General features: G+C 38.6%; 2 protein-coding genes across 3 annotated transcripts; both read right to left on the bottom strand.

Annotated features, from left to right (window-relative positions):
* Positions 1-41: 41 nt before the first annotated feature.
* Positions 42-11,401, bottom strand: LOC309491970 (actin-binding protein IPP-like). 2 transcript variants are annotated; one of them, XM_082190999.1, is made up of 5 exons: positions 11,132-11,401; positions 5,779-6,151; positions 3,927-4,138; positions 1,391-1,610; positions 43-221 (listed from the first exon to the last, which is right to left on the bottom strand). In XM_082190999.1, exons 2-5 carry the CDS (start codon positions 6,113-6,115, stop codon positions 58-60), a joined length of 933 nt encoding a protein of 310 aa, XP_082047125.1. In that variant the 5' UTR covers positions 6,116-6,151; positions 11,132-11,401; the 3' UTR covers positions 43-57. The 2 variants fall into 2 exon arrangements, with proteins under 2 accessions (XP_082047126.1, XP_082047125.1); XM_082191000.1 differs by lacking the exon at positions 11,132-11,401 and having other exon boundaries at positions 42-221; positions 5,779-6,150.
* A 4,368-nt stretch (positions 11,402-15,769) lies between these two features.
* LOC309491969 (phosphatidylinositol 3-kinase regulatory subunit gamma-like) lies at positions 15,770-21,243 on the bottom strand. The gene is made up of 5 exons (XM_082190998.1): positions 20,624-21,243; positions 20,392-20,514; positions 20,162-20,283; positions 18,286-18,462; positions 15,770-16,796 (listed from the first exon to the last, which is right to left on the bottom strand). Exons 1-5 carry the CDS (start codon positions 20,828-20,830, stop codon positions 16,619-16,621), a joined length of 807 nt encoding a protein of 268 aa, XP_082047124.1. The 5' UTR covers positions 20,831-21,243; the 3' UTR covers positions 15,770-16,618.
* Positions 21,244-21,605: the final 362 nt, after the last annotated feature.

A 21,605-nucleotide genomic window follows, 5' to 3' on the forward strand; every position in this document is an offset into this window, starting at 1 on the left:
TCTGTGGTGTATTCCAACCTTGAGACGAATATCCCAGCTGCACACTGGCTGAAGAGTTTACGTACCAATGGCATAGAGGTACTTGCGGGCTTTTCTCCTGGGCCGGGTCTTGGCCGTTTGCAGAAGGCTGAAATGTTTGCTCTCTTTGGGGGACTTGTTGACTTCAGTGTACTCTCTCAGAAGGGTTTGCAATGCAACCCGCAAACTGAAGTCAGAAATACCTGTGAGGGAAAGTCTCATCACCAATGTGTACACAAAAACAAACATAATAAAACAAATAATTCCAGCTAAATTTTTTGTAAAATAAACAAGATACGCACATTCATTCAATTCTGTATCGATAATGAACTTCACTTTATTTATTGCACTGCATTATTTTATTTCCGTTTATACAACAGTTCTTTCTGGTTCTCGAATCTGAATGGCCGAGAGCCTTTTCCAGCCGTGCGATATCCCCCCAGTATCAGCTCTCTGACCGTTTGTATCACTCCGCTTGCGGCGGCTGTCATGGCGGTCGAGCAAATCCACCATATTTTTATTTTACAAATACTCCTGTTGTTGTGTCACGGAATGTAGTTTTGAGAGTTTTTTAGGTGAGAAAGTGGTTATTTAGACCTCAAATATGTGACTCATATATAAACATAATGCCTATTTTACAATTTATTTTAGAGTTAAACATGACGTATAATACATTTTGGGTTTATCAAACGGGCAATCTTTGGTCTTATTAATCTATTACAATCGCTAGAGCGCCTCTTGAGATCAGGGGAGTGAGGTTTACACGCACAGCTCTTACTGGCCTACTCTTATTGTTTAAAAAAAAATTATTATCCATAATTTTTTTGCTCTTAAATCCTCTTAAAATGTCTGTGTAACACATTTTGAAATACCATTGCATGTGAATATATATTTTAACATTTTCTTTGCTTTTATTATTTGACAGAATATTTTATTCATGTTATTATTAATAATAATATTTGTGTTTACATGTATTACGGCTGCCATTTTTTTATAAAAAAAAATTAAATACACCTCTCAAATCTGTAACAGTGAATTTTCTACGGTTACCGTAGCTATACTTTCAGTCAGAAAAGTATAGAAGTTTAGTTCCACAATTTTTACTTTTTTTCTCAGAATTGCGTGATATAAACTTGCAATTGCAAGTTTTTAATTTAGAATTGCATGATATAAAGTCGCAATTTGGTGTTATAAAGTCAGAACTGTGAGATCTTTTTTTCCTCAGAATTGGACTTTATTACTCATAATTGCAAGTTTATATATCAAAATTCTGAGAAAAGAAGTCAGAATTGTGAAATAAAAAGTGAGATAAAAATTCTGAGTTTCATTCATTACTGTCGCACTCATCTGAATGCCAGTCTCTCTAGCTCACCCTCAATGTACTTGTAGAGTCTCTGTGGGGACAGCAGAGCGAAGCGTACAGGCTCCAGAACCTCCACCACGTGCTTCTTCCGGTGGGGCACGTTGTGGTGCAGCCAGTCCATGGCAGCCGTGAACACTTGATACTCATCTTCAATCCTCAGCTCCTCACTGCGGAGCAACTTCACCAGCTGATCTTTAGACAAGCTGGAGAACTCTTCTGAGGAGCGAACCTGACACCACACACATGACCGAACACGGGTTTTTTAACACATGAGGTTGTGATTGGTTCTCAAAACAGTCATGGAAGCTGGTATTTGGAGAACAACAGTGGACAGTACTTACAATAGTAGGTCATTTAACTGGGTGACTTTCTATACGTTAAAAACCCTCCTATGCTGTTGGGGACAGTTTGACCTGCATTCAATTTTCCAACTGCTTGAAACACTGGTAATTTTGAGACATTTTCACATTTAGGGGTATGAATTTGCATGCAAATCTTTAACACAGATGTGTTTTGGAAAGGCTGAATAAATGTTGGCAACATCAATTGTTTTAGGGGTCAAATTGGTCTACCATTAGTTGACTACTCCATTCAATTTGCCAAAAATCAACACTTTGAATAAAGTAACCCTAACAGAAAAAAGATAATCTTTCATGTAGCAAATCAAAAAATAAAATATACATGAGAAATAATTAATTTACTCTCAAAATGGAGAATTTCCTTTTTTTTCTGTGAAAGAATGTTTTTGGTCGTTCATTTTGTTCGATTCACCTATACTGCATGTAGGGCTGTGACGGTGGCAGTTTTTTACCACCGCGGTAGTAATGGACCCAAATACCGGCGGTGTTGCGGTTGTTGGGTGGGGGGTGTTTTGAAATAAATAAATTAAACAAAAACAAAGAAACAACAAACTAAAGCCTGTAAAGCATTGAAATAAATATCAGTAAATACTGGTAACTTACATAATATAATAAAGTTGAATCTATTTAAAAAAAAAAAAAAATTAAGAAAAAATTTCGGTTAATATTTCCACACAAAGGCGCGTGATATAGCCTACCGCTCTGCGCATTGAGAGGGATGTGGGACACAAGCAGGAAAGAGACCATCGATCTTTTCGAGACCATCATGTTTTCTACTTGTAAAAGGTATGAAGAGCGAATTTTATCTTCTACAAGGGCAAGGCATTTAGGCTGTTTGCGCGCTGCCAGAGAAAGCCAAACTAAAATCACCCGCGGTTGTGAAACGCGCTTTACAAAATGAACTTGACGCTTCTTACCAATTATCATGTCTAACAAGCACAAACTGTGTTAAAAAGAATTTGACTTATAAGTAAAAATGTAGGCTATCTGTCCGACAGCGTTTTTTCTACTTTAACACAGTAAAGAATACGAAAATAATCGACCTAAAAGCGAACAAAGGAAGAAACGTTTATAACGCGTCTTTGGGTGAGACGCGAGTGAAGATATGGGAAAAGAAAAAAGAGATTCATTCCATGCAGGGATGAGTCACGATTTTTGAATATTCGATTAGTTGATTTAATTATATAATATCGAATGTTCTAATGTCTGTTGTGCGATCATTCTCTAAAATAAAATCTCCATGTTCTGGTGCTGATGCAGTGGTGATGCGTAACCGGAGGGTGACGCTGCCAATAACGCACATAACAGCTGTCACAAAGAACTGGCAAAAGTAATGATTATGAACGTGTCAAAGATAGCAAAGAGACATTTGAATTGTTTATTAATAAAGTGTTTTTTTTTGTGTGTGTCAGTGTCGGGCTGCAAAGATGAAGTTGACGATGCTCACTCTTTGCAGTGAACGCGCCTAGAGAGAAATGCACACTTCATACGGAATACACAAGCATATGCTAGTCGGTTTATTTTCGTTTTGAATTGTTTTGTTTAAAAGTATATAATTCAAGCTTTCTATAAGAATAACTAATGGAATATTTTTAAATTCGCTAATAATCGGGTGACCAGATCGCAAACCAGAATTCAAAGCCGACAAAGCTTATGTTTATGGGCTCACGTAGGCTACAACTCTCTCATTCGTCATGAATTTAAACTTTTCCATGGCTGCGATATTACATTTAATTGCTAACCTATTATTTATTTTGTAAACAAAGCTTTGTGTGTCATAATATTAATGTTAAACAGCATTCATATACAAACATTTTTTTTAGGCGAACTACCGCCGGTACTACTCAGCCACCGCGGTGGCGCTTTACAACCGCGGTGGTGCGGTTGTCAAGTTTACCGGCACAGCCCTAACTGCATGTTTTTGGATTGCGGGCAAAACAAGAGCACCCAGAGGACACCCATGCAGACACAGGGGGAACATGCGAACTCCACACAGGCCTCCTGGCTCAGACCTCCATGCTGAGAGGAGTACTTACAATACTCATCCAGAATCAACTCTACCTTTACAAAAACCCTCTCTTTTCAGTCTCAGGTTTAAACCTTTGAATCAGGGTGAAAAGAAACAAAGAACAAAGAACAAAATGCTGAGAATATTTAATACAGAAAACTCGAGTCAATAAACCCACCTCTAGAAAGTGGCAGTGGATGTAGTCTTCAGTAAACTTTAACAGCTCCATACAGGCGATCTGCTCCAAAAAGCGATAGATCCCCACACAGTTGGACGGGTCCATGTGAGCCCGGAGGAATTCTCCACAGATATCCACCACCTCACTCAACTGCAGCATGTCTGCAGCCACCATCAGCTCCTGCACGGTGTCCACCGTCACGTCAATAGAGCCTGTCAGGAGCAGGAGAAGACCTTCTTCAAATATGTTTAGCATTCATATACTTGGAAAAGACTATTACACATTATATAACAGAAAGGTTTTTATCCAAAGAAACTTTCAGTGTACTTTTTACAGGTCCAGTCCCAATGAACATAAAACTTATGTAAGGTTTTAAAGAGTATTTTTACAAAAAAAACTCTAAAACTGATGAACTTTTCAATGATTATAATAAACTGTTCTTCAAAGACAGCGGGCATAATGGAGCATTCAATTGCCTGATATAAAAAAAAAAATGATGTGTAATCCTTTGGAATGTCAGCCTGGGAGTAAATGATCTGGTTCCAGTGATTATTGGATGTAGAAAAATTTGTCTTTTTCATGTAGTTTGTTTGGAATGCATTGATCCCATTCGTTGTGCCATTTGTTGATTATGTACGGCAGGATTCCTCATATCTGGCAGCCGGAGGGCCACTGCCAACCCTAATCAAAGACACCTGAGCAAGATAATCAAGGTCATCATATTACAGGCCGCTGAGATTGATCAGGGTTTGAGGGCTTCGAGGATTTATGGAACCCTGATGAACGAGATTATAGTAATGACGTGTCCCAAATGACGCACTATACACTATGCGCTAATACACTACACAACCGTGTAGTGTATGAACTTTATATGTTTATTTTGTCCGTCAACATCGGAGTCTGATAGCCCCTCCCCCTCAGCTACGTAATTAAAGCTGCGACAGTCGAGTGCATGAAGTGTCCAACGTCCCACGCTTCATTTTTTCCGATTAAATAAGTGCATCATCCGGGTCATTTTTGAGGGCCACCAGAACAAAACTTTATTTTTACAAGTGAAAACATCCCCAAATGGAAGTGTTTTTGTCAGGTTTAGCTCAATTCAGGATGCAAATCTCTCCCCGTATAGTTAAGTAGGCACAAACACACACATAACTAGTCCACTTAAACTCTTTACTACTTGACAGTGTCAAAGAAGTGACTGGATGACAATCTTGTACCTTCCCCTGTTATAAATATCATTTTAAAGGGACACTGCACATTAAATAAAGGCTATGGTTAGGGGTAAAGTTATTAAGCACTCACATGTATGCACATAATAAGTATATATTAACTGGTTAAATACATAGTAGTTAAGGCCATCTTATATAAAGCATGACCAAAAGATTTTAAAGGCTTAACCCTCTGGTGCTCTTCGCGTGCCGGTCAAAAATGAACAAATTTTTTTTATTTTCAATGAAAGGAATGTAAAATATTTGATAATGTTTTTTATTTTATATTGTGTATTTTTAGGGGATTTTATGGTACTACATTGTATTTACGCAGTAGTTATAATCCATTTATTCACGTTTTGAGCATAAACCTGGAAGTTACATTTCCAACTTAAACTGTCGTAAATCTTGAATGCTTTAAAGCACAGACTTAAGTCTGATCTCTTTTTAAAGACGACACTTGGCAAATTATTGCTGAGGTGAAAACGGTTTAAAGCAGTGAACACTAAAGATTTCACTAGATGAAATTCGTCTCCCATTCGTTTCCAATGCGGCCATTTTTGACCGTGAGGAGCACAAGTGTGGTAATATTAATAGTGACAATGGTCATTAGCAAACATACAACAAATATGATTCTAACATACCAGTGTAAATAAATCCCAGGAGAATTTCAAAGACGTCAGCCTCCACTCCAGCAATGCGAACCTCCTCCTCGCGGGCTTCGCTCATGCCTCCAGAGAACAGAGCAGTGAAATACGGGCCGCTGGCAGCCAGCACCAGCTTGTGGACCCCAAACACCCGTCCGCCAACCAGCAGCCGCACGTCGCAGAAGTCAGAAAGCAGACGCATCTTGTTCATCTGAGCTAGCAGGAGACCAGCATGTCTGTCTGAGGAGTAAATCCCATGATCACTCGCCGCCACGGTTTCATCTCCAGCCACAGAACGGCGAGTAGATGGAAGAGATGGACCAGCGGAGGACATGATGATTCCAGCTGGGCACCACAACAATGCTTTTACCTAAAGCACACAAACAGACACTTTCAATAATGCTATTCTCATCCAAAACCCCTCACAGTACCCTTATTACAGAGTCATTTAAAGACACAACTGAACAGAAAATGCATAAGTTGATTTACTTTGTATATTGTATTTGATCATGTTTTATAATTTAGTTTTTTTTATTTATGAGCCATGCTGAAAAAAACTAAAACAAACTAAAATGAAGCGTAACCAACCATATAATCAACCGATTAAACAGACTGATGTCAATACTCAATGAAAGCATTGAATTTAGGCTTTTATTCACATATAAACTTTCATCATTCACACATCAGTTGTGGTAAACAGAGGCTCAATTTTGATTGCTTGACGTGTGAGAACCAATGAGGTTCATTCTCTTGTGTTGCACAGCACGTCTGAGCTTCTGCAAGAACCAATGAGGTTCGTTCTCGTGTGTTGCACAGCACGTCTGAGCTTCTGCAAGAACCAGTGAGGTTCGTTCTCGTGTGTTGCACAGCACGTCTGAGCTTCTGCAAGAACCAGTGAGGTTCGTTCTCGTGTGTTGCACAGCACGTCTGAGCTTCTGCAAGAACCAATGAGGTTCGTTCTCTTGTGTTGCGCAGCACGTCTGAGCTTCTGCAAGAACCAATGAGGTTCGTTCTCGTGTGTTGCACAGCACGTCTGAGCTTCTGCAAGAACCAATGAGGTTCGTTCTCGTGTGTTGCACAGCACGTCTGAGCTTCTGCAAGAACCAATGAGGTTCGTTCTCGTGTGTTGCACAGCACGTCTGAGCTTCTGCAAGAACCAATGAGGTTCGTTCTCTTGTGTTGCGCAGCACGTCTGAGCTTCTGCAAGAACCAATGAGGTTCGTTCTCGTGTGTTGCACAGCACGTCTGAGCTTCTGCAAGAACCAATGAGGTTCGTTCTCGTGTGTTGCACAGCACGTCTGAGCTTCTGCAAGAACCAATGAGGTTCGTTCTCTTGTGTTGCGCAGCACGTCTGAGCTTCTGCAAGAACCAATGAGGTTCGTTCTCGTGTGTTGCGCAGCACGTCTGAGCTTCTGCAAGAACCAATGAGGTTCGTTCTCGTGTGTTGCACAGCACGTCTGAGCTTCTGCAAGAACCAGTGAGGTTCGTTCTCGTGTGTTGCACAGCACGTCTGAGCTTCTGCAAGAACCAATGAGGTTCGTTCTCTTGTGTTGCGCAGCACGTCTGAGCTTCTGCAAGAACCAATGAGGTTCGTTCTCGTGTGTTGCGCAGCACGTCTGAGCTTCTGCAAGAAGCAATGAGGTTCGTTCTCGTGTGTTGCACAGCACGTCTGAGCTTCTGCAAGAACCAGTGAGGTTCGTTCTCGTGTGTTGCACAGCACGTCTGAGCTTCTGCAAGAACCAATGAGGTTCGTTCTCTTGTGTTGCGCAGCACGTCTGAGCTTCTGCAAGAACCAGTGAGGTTCGTTCTCGTGTGTTGCGCAGCACGTCTGAGCTTCTGCAAACCAGTGAGGTTCGTTCTCTTGTGTTGCGCAGCACGTCTGAGCTTCTGCAAGAACCAGTGAGGTTCGTTCTCTTGTGTTGCGCAGCACGTCTGAGCTTCTGCAAGAACCAATGAGGTTCGTTCTCTTGTGTTGCGCAGCACGTCTGAGCTTCTGCAAGAACCAGTGAGGTTCGTTCTCGTGTGTTGCACAGCACGTTTGAGCTTCTGCAAGAACCAATGAGGTTCGTTCTCGTGTGTTGCGCAGCACGTCTGAGCTTCTGCAAGAACCAGTGAGGTTCGTTCTCTTGTGTTGCGCAGCACGTCTGAGCTTCTGCAAGAACCAATGAGGTTCGTTCTCGTGTGTTGCGCAGCACGTCTGAGCTTCTGCAAGAACCAATGAGGTTCGTTCTCGTGTGTTGCGCAGCACGTCTGAGCTTCTGCAAGAACCAGTGAGGTTCGTTCTCTTGTGTTGCGCAGCACGTCTGAGCTTCTGCAAGAACCAGTGAGGTTCGTTCTCTTGTGTTGCGCAGCACGTCTGAGCTTCTGCAAGAACCAATGAGGTTCGTTCTCTTGTGTTGCGCAGCACGTCTGAGCTTCTGCAAGAACCAGTGAGGTTCGTTCTCGTGTGTTGCACAGCACGTCTGAGCTTCTGCAAGAACCAGTGAGGTTCGTTCTCTTGTGTTGCGCAGCACGTCTGAGCTTCTGCAAGAACCAGTGAGGTTCGTTCTCTTGTGTTGCGCAGCACGTCTGAGCTTCTGCAAGAACCAGTGAGGTTCGTTCTCGTGTGTTGCGCAGCACGTCTGAGCTTCTGCAAGAACCAATGAGGTTCGTTCTCTTGTGTTGCGCAGCACGTCTGAGCTTCTGCAAGAACCAGTGAGGTTCGTTCTCTTGTGTTGCGCAGCACGTCTGAGCTTCTGCAAGAACCAATGAGGTTCGTTCTCTTGTGTTGCGCAGCACGTCTGAGCTTCTGCAAGAACCAGTGAGGTTCGTTCTCGTGTGTTGCACAGCACGTCTGAGCTTCTGCAAGAACCAATGAGGTTCGTTCTCTTGTGTTGCGCAGCACGTCTGAGCTTCTGCAAGAACCAATGAGGTTCGTTCTCGTGTGTTGCACAGCACGTCTGAGCTTCTGCAAGAACCAATGAGGTTCGTTCTCGTGTGTTGCACAGCACGTCTGAGCTTCTGCAAGAACCAATGAGGTTCGTTCTCGTGTGTCAAGCAGGTTTAGTTGAGCTTCTGTTTATGTCCACTGTTCATTGTTTAAATGTGATTAAAAGCCTAAATGGAATCTGTTCATCATATAAAGCAATCAAGTTTCTTCGTAAAATTTTAACTAAACCTACCAATTCATATGGATTAGTTTTATGATCTCGTTATGAAAGATTTTAAGCATCAAAGTAATAGTTGCGTAGCTGTCAATGAGGGACAGAAAGCTCTCAAATTTCATCAAAAAGATCTTCATTTGTGTTCCGAAGATGAAAGAAACGACATGATGGTGAGTAATCAATGAAAGAATTTTCATTTTTGGGAGAATTATCCCAAGGTACATTTCAAAAGGTTATAACTTTGGAACCCTTGGTTCAAGAAGAATGTAATTTAGTTCACCTGATTACTCTCTTCATGCTGATCACATTCAATAGCTCACATTAAGACTCCACCCATTACAGTGGTGGCCATTTTGAAAAGTACAGTTTTTCATTTTTTCACTACTCCACCAACAAATGTTGTCGAATTTTGTCAAAAATCTGATCAGATCATCTTTGAACCGAGCTGCACAGAAATGACTGAACAGATGTTTAATATTTATCTTTGTTCAAAAATGATGATGTCGTGAACTAAACGATGTTGACCCAAAATTTAATCAGAGGCTGTATCTCTGCAAAACTTTGATCAATCGAAACGAAAATGCCCGCCTTGCCGAATATTCAGGTAAATACAGCCAGTTGTAGAACGTAAATAGTTGAGAAAACGCATGTTGTGTAATAGTAAATCTGTGAATCTGTGCGTATTAAGCTCTTAAAGTGACAGCAGCCTAATAAACCTGCTGCTGTCTGTCATGTTAATCAAAGAACAGAACAGAAAATCATTCGCTGCCCTTGACTGAATAACTTTTGTAACTTTAATTGTAAGCATTAATCTGTATTTAATTTATGCAATGGAAACTATCCAGTGTTAGTTTACATTTGAGTAATTTATTAAAATTTCTGTAGTATTACCTGAATACTACTGTTAGACCCAACTGAAAATGTTTATTTTGGGTTTATTTCATTTATCTCTTTATTCTATTGTTTTTATTTGTGCTATCGTTTGCAATTGGTTTATCTGTTCTTATTTATTGCTGTTTACTTGTCATTTTTTGTAAATGTAGTTCAAAGATTCAAATAAAGCCTCCCTGTGCGGTGTGTAAGCTATTAAAACAAAATTACAGTGGTGAAATGATTACGGTGTATGGCTCGTTTCCCCCGTGAACTAAAGATTGTGGGTTCGATTCCTGCGGGGTGAAACTTTATAAAATGTATTGTTATGTCACTTCAATTCCTTTGTTATCTGGGTAAGCATTGTACTAATCTTTCTTCCTCTTAGATTAACAAATTAATGTTTTTTTTTGTTTGTTTGTTTTTTATTCTGTGATCACTGTAATAAACCTCTTTTCATTTTAAATTCATTCTCACCTGAACTACTGAAGCTCGGTAGTTAAGGAGAATATGTGTCTTCCAAGTGGAGCGTGGTAGTAAGTAACATTCACCTGATCTGAAAATTGTGGGTTTGATTCCTGCGTGGTTGAACATTATAAAAGTGAGTGTATTGTTGTCATTTCGATGCTTTTTTATTCATTCATTTTAATATTTTTGTGAGAGTTCTTTCCAACAGACTGTATGATTTTGAGATCCATCTTTTCATAATGTGGACAATTGAGGGACTCAAACGCAACTATTACAAAAGGTAGAAACATTTCCTGGTGCTCAAGAAGGCAAGACAGTGCATTAATACATTAAGGGGGCATATTCTGCAAGGAATATGTACATTTACGTGCAGAAATGTATTGTTATTAACATTATCTAAAAAAAGAAATTGAGGTGGACATTTTGTGGTGTTCTATGGCTAAATTAAAAGCTAATTTGATGGGTGTAACCGAATAAACCCCAACCTGTTGTAGTTTAGTTTGGGCTGGGCTGTGTTGTGTTTTAGCTGTCATGCTGCTGTGAACTGATCACAGGAACAACCTGTCGAACCTGCAACCTTTCAGGTGCTCAGACCAGATGTTTAACAAATGAGCCACACCTCCTCTGCGAAATCATGAAAGCTAGCATCACCCTGAACTCCGGTGTGGACTGAAATGTCCATGTTCCTGTGATAGGTTTACAGCAGCTTGACATCTAAAATACAGCCCAGCCCAAAACCACAACCACAACAAACATCAACATTAGATGCTCAAACTGCAACACATCCGAAAAGCAAAAGCTCAGTTCAACAGGTAACTTAGAGCAGTTAAGAGTGCAGTGCTAATCAATGGACGTATAAGCCTACTTACATTTTAATTTCGTTATTTTCTCCACTTCGTTTATCCATATGATCATAGACCGACTTCCGCATGGGCATCGAGTTTTCCTGCATCGGCATTTCAGTCTGTCAAACCGATCCGAAACATACAAATATGTTCAGGCATTTTTAAAGACTTCGGGACTGTGTGCCCGGATTTCACGATTATTATTGTTATTATTATTTGGCTTTTTATAGTTATTCGTTTAAATTATTACTTTTTTATCATTTTTTCAGCCGTTTTAACAGTCCTGTTGGTGGCGGTAATGCGCTGAATGGTGTTCAATCTGAAGAAGTAATCTGTCAGACCAAAGTAATCGATACACGACCATGAACTTAAAATACTGTAACGTTCTTTTCTATTACAGAAAAATATACAAAATTTGCACAAACATATACAACTCGCAACAAATATATAAAGGAAAACAATTTATGCCAGGAGTAAAAAATTACAATAAGTTAAAGTGACACAATGTTTCGTAAGTCTTTTTTGCTTTTTGTTTTTAATATTATCTAAAGTAGTGCCATATTGTTTAATTTATTTTATAAAGTGTGCACAATTTGGCTTAGCTTTAGCCCATTTCTTCACATGAATGTGATATTTTCCAAGTACAAAAGTTGTATGAGGAAAAAATATATAGGCCTACTTTTGGAATCAATGATAGCTATCTGAAAAAAAACAGAGAGAGAGAGAGAGAGAGAGAGAGAGAGAGAGAGAGAGAGAGAGAGAGAGAGAGAGAGAGAGAGAGGATTATAACATGATACAGATAAATGTGTATTAATGTTTTAAACAGCCTAGAAATAAAGTTTGGGACATCCAACCAAAACATTCTCGAATATTGGCCTACACATTCAAAGAAAAGATGGATCACAGATTATTTAGCAACAACACAAAATTCATAGGAGTCTGGCATAATTGAAATGCTCAAGTAACTCTTAACAGGGTAAACTCTGTGTAAAATTTTAAAGGATACCTCTCTTACATTATTAATTATAAAAAAAAATAAAATAAAAAAAAAACTTCTGTGTTATTGACCATACTTTTTCCCACTGAATAATTTCATATTTAGATGACCAAAACACTGTTGAACATGGCAAATCATTTCTCTTTAATACATTTTTAATATATCTGTTGCTGCATTTATCTTTTGCTACTGTAACGTTCAATTCTTCCTCATATCGCTTAGTTGATTTTAATGTCAAATGAAATATTTGGGTGACATAGAAAGGACATATAGATAAGATTATATATAAACCTCCAATATTTCCCACCTCGTGCATTAAAGACCTTTTATTTTTTAAGCTAGACAGTACCCTCCCATACAATACACCTCAAAAATATGAATCAAAAGTGTGATACCAACTACTGTCTTCTGCACCACTGTTAAAGGCGTGGAGTCTAAATTATTATGGGCGTAGAACAAATCGTGTCATGGGTTTGAGTTCAGACTGAGGATCTGTTTTTTTAATAAAATATATGTTTTCATATTGGAAACAACTAGAGTAAAGAACTATGTTTTGCTCAAAGAAAAAAGCAAGAATAACTGACCAGATACCACTATATGGAGAATTTATGGGTATTTTGTTATCAGTACACTTGTTTTTTTTTTAAATCTGCTGTCAGGAGATGGTAGTAATGCACTGAAAATGCAATCCGACATTAAACAGAGGAAGAAACATGCAGGGAATATGCAAAATGCACATTTCAAGGTATTTAGGGAAACTGATGACTCCCCAAATAGTATGTTCAGATCCTTTTGGACTGAGCTATTAGAAACAGGAATTAACCTTTAAAGGTGCAGTCTGTAAGAATGACTAGTGGTGGAATAAGGTACTGCAGTCCAATTCAAGATATCGGAGACCGTGGGCTCTCCCGCCTCCTCCTCCTCCTCCTCCTCCTCAGACTCTCAGACTCGAGCTCACGGGTTGCCAGTTTGAGCACACGCAACAGGAACAACGAGCGCAATGGACAATGAAAATGGGCAGATTGGCAACAGTATCACAGACCAAAACAATAACAAACATTCCAGCCTGGAAACGCACATTTAAAGTAAAATAACTGGCTGTAGACGTGTTTTTCAGAGAAACGACTATGTGAACTTCAGTAATGCTTCAATATTGAGCATGTTTCCTCAATATTTGCAAACATGTTATGGTATTTTTATGCTTTAGTAGAGTGAAAAAGTTAAACACAGCACCTTTAAACACAGTGTTTACTCATTCTTATGTATTTAAGTGAAGAAAAACGTTGCATTATTTAAATAGGAAATCATACAAATTGGATAGTTTGGAGTGTGAGACAACTGTGTGAACTTGAAGGAACTCTTCTTTAGATATAAGTCTAAAAGTAATTTTAAAATGTCCAGTTCATCCAGGTACATGCGACACAGAAAAGTGCAATATAAATGTAACAAATTATTACTATTATTAAGTTAGCAAATTCTTTTTGGAACCACTGTGATTATGATTAGCAGCCAGTGGCTTTCCAGACTTGATTCTGTTTTGTTGAAGAACCCCTTATTCATTAGACCGTTTAGAACAGTGGTTCTCAACTCCAGTCCTCGGGACCCGCTGCTCTGCACATTTTGTATGTCTCTCTTATATAAGCGTGCCGTACCGAACCAAGCCGTACCGTACCATGCAGTGGAAAAGCGCCATTATTTATCTGACACACTCAAATCAATTCATGGAGTCTCTCCTGACGAGCTGATGATCTGGTTCAGGTGTGTTAAATAAGGGAGACATACAAAATGTGCAGAGCAGCGGGTCCCGGGGACTGGAGTTGAGAACCACTGGTTTAGAAAATGGAGTTAGAAAATGTTTCATAATATCTTTTTATTTAACTGAAGAAAGAATCAAAGAGGCCAGAGTGGAGCATCTTGCGCTGTTTATAAATTCTAAATTTGTTTTCATTAAGTTCCCTGGTTTATGCCGAATCTGACAATATCTCAATCGTCATTTTACATCAGTTCGTCTGTCCACCATATTGAAGTAGGCTATGAAAAACTGTTTTTTTTTTGCTACTACAAATATTGCCCATCTGATCATGTGATCTTCTGACCAAGCCACACAAAAATAACTGAATGGATTTGTGATATTTGCTACCGCTATCGAGAAATAAGTACCTATTCGAATTTGACTCTGCCTGTGTTTGTTTTCTAATGCTTCTTAGCTTAGCATGCTAATTGGTTAGCATGTTAATTATTGTCCATTCATTCTAATGTGGCCATAAACTATGTTAGTAGGGAAGTTAGCATAGCATGCTAACCAGTTAACATGCTGAGTAATGCTTTTGTGTGCTCATTCTTGCCTCAGCAGCCTGATGTGATGAGCAATGAACACTTGATCAGAAAGTTGGGGGTTCGATCCTCATATGCACCAATGTCCAAATTGCTACTGTTGGCAATTGCCAAGTACATTCAAGGGTTTATTTGTATTAAACGTTTTTTTCTGCTACAATTGCTATGTCTAGAAAAGATTCTCACCTTGAATCTCAATATCAAAACAAGAATCTGCCCTCTCTGTGATACTTAATGTTAAGCAACAGAATTTTCAAATGAAAGTTTGTGTTTACATAAATCCTGTTTGACAAAATCAGAACCATTTTTACCTCGAACCATTTTACATGTTCTGTTAAAACATATTTTTTATACACCAATCCTATAGAACACTTAAACACATTAAAAGTAACTTTAAAAACCAAAGTTGTTATTTCTTCCCATTTTCTTTCTTTTTTTAGCTACTTTGCTACTTTTTGAATGAACTCATGGAACTAATGGAGGGGTTTGGCCCCATTATTGCTGCCAGCAGCTATATTTCAAAACTTTTTTTATATTTTAAATTAAAAAGCATGCATTGCTCAAAAAGAAATGGAATAGTGTACAAATTACAGTATGTGTGTGGGTGTGGTTATTCTCGTGATGTAATAGTGAATCAGTCTATACTGTATGTATTTTATGAACATAAGCCACAATAGGATTGGATATCAGTAATCAGGGTTTACTTATAGTACCTGCACACTTGTTACAAGCAGTCCTTGCGTGATGTAACCAGGAACCTGTTCTTCACACACTGACACACACTCACAAAGCTTTTAAGCCCATCCACACTGCTGACACAGAGCGAGGGCTAATCCCGAACACTTCTCATATGCAACCTGCTACAAGAATGTCCTTGTTTTCATGCCCCCACCTAATACCATATAATAGTCTTCCTGTGCAGATTTCTCTTCTGAACATTCAGTTCTTCTGAATTATTACCAGCAGTGCAACAGTAAGTCCTATTAGTGTCACTGGGTCATTCTCAGGAAACGATGCCATTAGTGAATGGAAATTAATATTCAAGGATTTTACATTTTACGTCAAATTTGAAAAGGTAATCATTGAACTTTCAACTATTTCTCTCACTCCAGGCCCAAAGTAGCAAACATAGACAATTGGGGCACAAATCATGTTTCTATGAACTAGAAATGTTTTGTGTTTGAATATAACAGGGTTTAATGTTCATAAAACTGTTATGTAATGTTATTTACGTAATGTTTTAGACAGCTCAGGCCTGGTTTACACTGCTCATGACGGCAGCACATTTACAAGAAATTCATTTAATTAATAAACACATCAGACACGGGCTCTGAATTTATTCACAATCTGTTCTTTTATTTTTGATTTTTAAAGAAGCATGCAAGGGAAAACTTTGTAGCAAAAAAATAAGCTCTGCAAATAAGGATGAATGTTCCCTGTCTGCTGCTGACAAATGACATTAAAAAAATCATTTTACAGAGAGTTGTTCATCTCAAGTATGAGCAGTTTGGCATTGTGTCGTTTACCATAGACACACTCATTTATTAAACTCAATGAAGTGTCCCATAAGACAACTACACTGTCCTGGCTTTCCTTATAAAAAAACATTAGAAGTAGAACTTAAATGGATACTTGTATTGTGCACAAAATATTCAAGCTGTCCTTAAAGTGTAACTCAACTTTTATAAACTAAAAACAGTTTCTGAAACATTTTTGGATTTCTAATAAACCAAGCGTCAACAACGTCCTTGGGTGCAAAACAATAAAATAAAACAAATGAATTGCAGGCATCTTGTTTTAGACAATAAAGCAAGATTTGAAAGTTTGCCATTCAATAATAAATGCACCCACTGTGTTACATTCACAAAATACACTTTAAAATGTTTTAATAAAACTTTAATAAAAAGGCTATATGCATTCATCCCCACTTAAAAAGCGTGATCGTATTACAAATTCTGTTGTTTTTGTGACTATATGTAAACATGTCTACAAAGGGCTCATCGAATACTTGTTCAAGTACTGGAGTTTCATTATGACCATGAGGAATGCTTTGGAAAGTGCAATATACATACACAGTTGGTTCCACCCTTCGCACAATGTAAAATGAAGGGACGACGCCAACGAGTGGCAAATCTTCTTCAGTCTTAGTGCACGTAATCTTCACCGTGACGCCAGTGGACTCAGCTGTGGACTGGATACGCCAGCCGGACGTCCAGAGCCCTGTTGTGCTGTGCCAGTGAGGTGTGATGGTAGTGCAGAACCAGATCCTTCAGAGACTTGTGGAGATCGAACGGTTCGACGAAGCCGTAGCCGCGCTCAGTGTGGCGAATCACACAGTGCCTCACCTGGCTGCCCACCCTGTGGTTCAAGACAAGAGCAGGGTCAGTGGAGAGCGGTTTACGAGAATCAGGGTCAAGCTGGAAACAAAGCTTCATCTAGCAGCTACATTTATAACACTTTCAAAGTTTAACCTATGAACGATGATTTCAAATTAATATTTTTTTTATAAATAAAGGCAAAAAAGCATGAATATTGCTAAATATTCACACCTAAAGTCATTAGACTAGTTTTGCAATGCTTAAAGGTTTAGTTCAACAAGCAGATCTCGATCTACAATCTTCCTTTGTGTTCAGCAGAACAAAGAAATTCATACAGGTTCGGAACAACATAAGGGTGTGTAAATGATGATAGAATTTTAATTCTTGGGTGAACTATCCCTTTAATTATCTCGTGACCTGAATGACTAAGTGTTCAAATGTTTGTTTGATTTTTTAATAGCATCTCTGAATAAAATGTCACTCTAAAAAAGAAACTCTAAAATTCATTCATTTCAATTCATTTGAAAACTTAGGGCTGTTTAACACGACACCGTTTTCACCTAAAAACGTAAAACTTGTGTGTTTTGGCCGTTCGTGTACACGACAACGGCGTTTTGGGTGCCTGAAAACGCTAACTTTTGAAAATGGGTTTCAAAGTGCATGTTTTTGAAAACGGTTTCCGTGTAAACTTTAAAAACGTAAATGTCTGAAAACGAAGAGGTCATGCACATGCGTATTACATGTTCAGTCTATAGTGTTTCATCACCATCTAATGGCCTGGCAGAAAATACAGTGTTTTTAGTCGTTTTCACAGATCCGTGTGAATTGGGATAGTTTTGACACTGTATGCGGAAAACTCAAAGAAAAAAACTTCTCAGTTTTAAGCACATCGTTGTCATGTAAGGGACAGTTTGCCCACAATTGAAATTTCTGTCATCATTTACTCCCCCCTTATATCATGTTAAAACTGTATGATTTTAGCTGCTTTTCCACCATCAGGCAAAACCGATCTTGCTATTATTATTATTATTATTATTATTATTAACAAGAAATTTATATTGTCACACAGAGTGCATAGGTGCATTTATTCACCCACAATGGCTAACAATAGTTTGCAGATTTAGTCGCACAAGCGGCTCGTGAACTGAACACAGACTGACTGAATGACACTTTCATTTAAGCAGAATATCTCAAATGGAGATTGCTGAACTGCAGTTTACTTGTTTGTCTGAGTTTTCAGTGTTTTCACGGCACTTTCGGCGGCACTTTCGCATCATAGAAAGAGCTTGTGCGCATTATTGCCAGATTGCAAATATTAATTAAAACCCCGGGCAGAAAATGTATCTTTTGTTATATCGTTCATGGCCAGAAAAAGATCCAATGTGGATCAGACTTTATGCAAACAGCAAAATGTCTGCCTATACGAGACCACAGCCTCCGATGACAATAGATTCACATGAAGTAACGGGACATTTCTATCTTGTGCTAATTAACAAACAAACAGGACAAAGCACTGACGGATGACTTACACCACAGAGCAGGCGTAGCAATCCTTCGAGCTGCTGTTGCGGATGAGGAAAGCACCGGACGGTTTCCCGTGGAGAAGCTCCTCCGCCTGACCTCGACCGAGATCTCCCACAAACCATCGCTCTTCCTCCAGGAGCTCCGCACTCTCCTCTTGCTCCTCTTTCACCTCATATGGAGACCTGAGAAAATAAACACTCGTTGAGAAGCAGAAAGCTCTGAAAGCGCCTCATGCAGCTCCAAGAGCACCTCTGTCTTCTAAAGTCCAGTTCCTGTTCACCTGCCATTGTCTCTTTGTCTCCTACAGACCTCTCTGATCTCTAGCATCAGGCAAAGCAGCCAGACGTGTTCACACTCGCTGCCTTTGACTTTGTTAATAAAAATGGGAAATTGAACCGCTCTAAAAGGTGCCATAATATTGAGAGACTTGAGGTAATACAAGATTTTTTAATCAAATCAGTGGTGACGGGGTAGATTATTTAGAAATACAATAAAAATCATAATAACTGGTGGTCGCAAAGTCAAGTATCACACGTTAAGGGATAGAGTTCATCCCAAAAATGAACTGAAACACAATGAATATATTTTAATGAAACCTGAGAGAATTCTGTCCCTCCATTAAAAGTCCATTCACCCAAAACTTTGCCGCTTCAGGAAGTACAGTTTAGCTTCCGTTTACCATATCTGATGTGTGTGTGTGTGTGTTTATATGGGAATAAAAGCTTAAATTAAACCCATTCATCAAATAAAGTACAGTGTCTCTTCAAAAGACTTGGATTAAACCATTCAATTCATATGGATTAGTTTTATGATCTCTTTATTAACTTTTTGAAGCGTCAGATTTATGGGTGAATGGACTTGCAATGGAGGAACAGAAATCTCTCAGGTTTCATTAAATATATCCTCAGTTGTGATGATGATGAATGAAAGTCTAAAACCCCAAATCCAAGTATTAAACTTGAAACTTATGAAATCGGTTTTATTTTTTCAGTTATTTTGTTTCAATAGTCTGATTGTCTAATTAAATTAAACAAATGACATTATTAGATGTTTTATTATTTTCTGGATTATGCTATTTGCTGTATGCTATATGCTAAACTGGATTAGGTTTAATTCAATTTAATTATCAAAAAGCATGTCTAATCTATTGAATTCATAAAACTGAACTACTTCATGATTTATTAACATTTTTACAATACATTTTTTTTTTTTCAGAAATTCTGTTGTCTTGTTTTCAGTTTTTATGATTTAATACACATTGTGATCAAATAAAGGCATACAAAATAAACAGTTTAATTAGTCATTTAAAATTTAGTCAAACGAAACTAACAATCTCTTTTATTTTAGGCAAACGAAGTTCTGCACAACATTGTTTTTTGTTGTTGAACAAGTGTTTTTTTGTTGTTGATATTCCTTAAAAATAAAATTTGAATCATTTTATTACTATTATTACTTTGATTAGTACCATCTTCTTAATATCAGTAACATATTTCTGTAACAATTTCTTCACGTCAAACCAAACTTTTATTTTGACAGGTTGTCGTGAGTTGTTGTGTGTGTATATGACGATAGTTTTTCTCAAATGAAATGCTGATGAAGTGACTGGAGAATGAAAGATGATATTTTGAAGAATGTCGGTAACCATCAGTCCCATTGACTTCCATTGTAATTTTTTCCATACTATGGTAGTCAATGGGGTCCATCAACTGTTCGGTTACCGACATTCTTCAATTATCTTCTTTTGTGTTCAACAGAAGAAAGAAATTCATACAGTTTTGGAACAACTTGAGTAAAGGATGTAAATGATGGGTGAACTATCCCTTTAATTCCTCGGGATACACTGGTGCTCTTTCAGTACTGGTGTTGCATATGAGCACTCACTGTGTCAGATGACTGTGGGTTGAGTCAGGGAAATCCTTGCAAGAGTTCTCTTGAGAATAACACGGTTCCTTTGAGATCTCGGTCATACTGACGGGCTCTAAAGTATTTCTCCTTTGGATTTCCTGTAAAGCAACAGGGACATTCTTAGAAAAGCAACATATTTGATATACATTCCTTAACATTTTTCAAACACTATTATATCAGCACATATTTGATCCTGAAAAGCTTACCTGTAATAAAGTGGTGCAAGCATCATATAGCTGGTCATACTCTGCAGTCTTCTGAAACAGTCTTAAACATTCTTCGAGTTTCTCTCTGGTTGCGCTCAAAAACTCTTCCTTCACAGGTAGATCCTGAACATGCAATACAAGGCATTTGCTTATTGACACAAAAACACACTGACTAAAGCTTCCTTTCAACTAAGATCATCTTCACAATGATATTCACTGAACAGGAACCGACCGTGTGACAGTGGGACACGGGATAAGCCAGCGTGACATCCAGGGAAGTGTTGTACTGGACTAAGCTCCTGTGCCTGTAGTAAGATATCAGATCCGGCACCGAGCTGAAGGTCAGAGGCTCCGAGAATCCAAATTTTCCATCTCGATGTTGGATCCTGATGAGTTTGTTGGTGCCATTGTTCCTGTGGAGAGAAGCGCTTTCAGACATACAGCCTTTTCTGTAAATTCAATGGTACAGTGTTTTTCTCCATGTAGAGGTCATGTGTGAAAAGAGCCCATTGTTGAAATCCCAACCAATAAAATCGGGAAATTTTCTGTCTTACTTGCCGGCTAAAGAAGTAGTTCTATTGTTGGGAAAAAAATGTGTAAAACCGCTCTATGTGTGAACAAAGCCATGGAATTAAGTTAACAACATTTAATTTTAGCACATTCAGGGTTAGGATGCTGTAAAAACAGTTTGAGCTAAACTTATGATTGAAACAGTTGCTGCAACACGGTCAATCATCTAAGTCTATGTCATCGAATTAGGGTACGTTTACACGACACCATTTTAAACTAAAAACGGAAAACTTTTACACGAAAACTGCATTTTGGGGGCCTGAAAACAGGTTTGAAAGTGCAAGTTTTTGAAAACGATAGCATTATTGTCTCGGTGCCAAAAAAACAAACGTGTGTTCAGTCTATAAGCACATAGTGCGTCTTTATCGGCAGCCATTGGCCTGGCAGCAGAATACAGCGTTTTTAGTTGTTTTCGTGGATCTGTGTAAACAGGGATCGTTTTGACGACATTGTCGTCTGTAAGCGGAAATCGTAAAGGAAAAACTTTAGTTCATCATTGTTTTTTAAACTTACCTTTAGACAGATGCTTAAAGTACTAGCAAATCAAAGAGTTTTAAAGGCTAACTAAACCCCTGGTCAGAGCCTGACTCCACTAATGTGTGATTAGTCCATTTAATGACACTAATGTGTGATTGGTCGCAATA

This window comes from Leuciscus leuciscus (assembly GCF_965113295.1).
Source record: "Leuciscus leuciscus genome assembly, contig: HAP1_SCAFFOLD_784, whole genome shotgun sequence".
NCBI classification, from domain to species: Eukaryota; Metazoa; Chordata; class Actinopteri; order Cypriniformes; family Leuciscidae; genus Leuciscus; species Leuciscus leuciscus.

Coding starts and splice junctions, on each gene's coding strand:
- LOC309491970 (XM_082191000.1), bottom strand. CDS start 6,115: ATGTCCTCCGCTGGTCCATCTCTTCCATCTACTCGCCGTTCTGTGGCT. Junction 1,611..3,926: donor TCCACTGCCACTTTCTAGAG/GTGGGTTTATTG, acceptor GTGTGGTGTCAG/GTTCGCTCCTCAGAAGAGTT. Junction 222..1,390: donor ACTCTACAAGTACATTGAGG/GTGAGCTAGAGA, acceptor TTTCCCTCACAG/GTATTTCTGACTTCAGTTTG.
- LOC309491969 (XM_082190998.1), bottom strand. CDS start 20,830: ATGTCTGAAAGCGCTTCTCTCCACAGGAACAATGGCACCAACAAACTC. Junction 20,515..20,623: donor CCGTGTCCCACTGTCACACG/GTCGGTTCCTGT, acceptor TTGCATGTTCAG/GATCTACCTGTGAAGGAAGA. Junction 18,463..20,161: donor ACCCACAGTCATCTGACACA/GTGAGTGCTCAT, acceptor TTATTTTCTCAG/GTCTCCATATGAGGTGAAAG.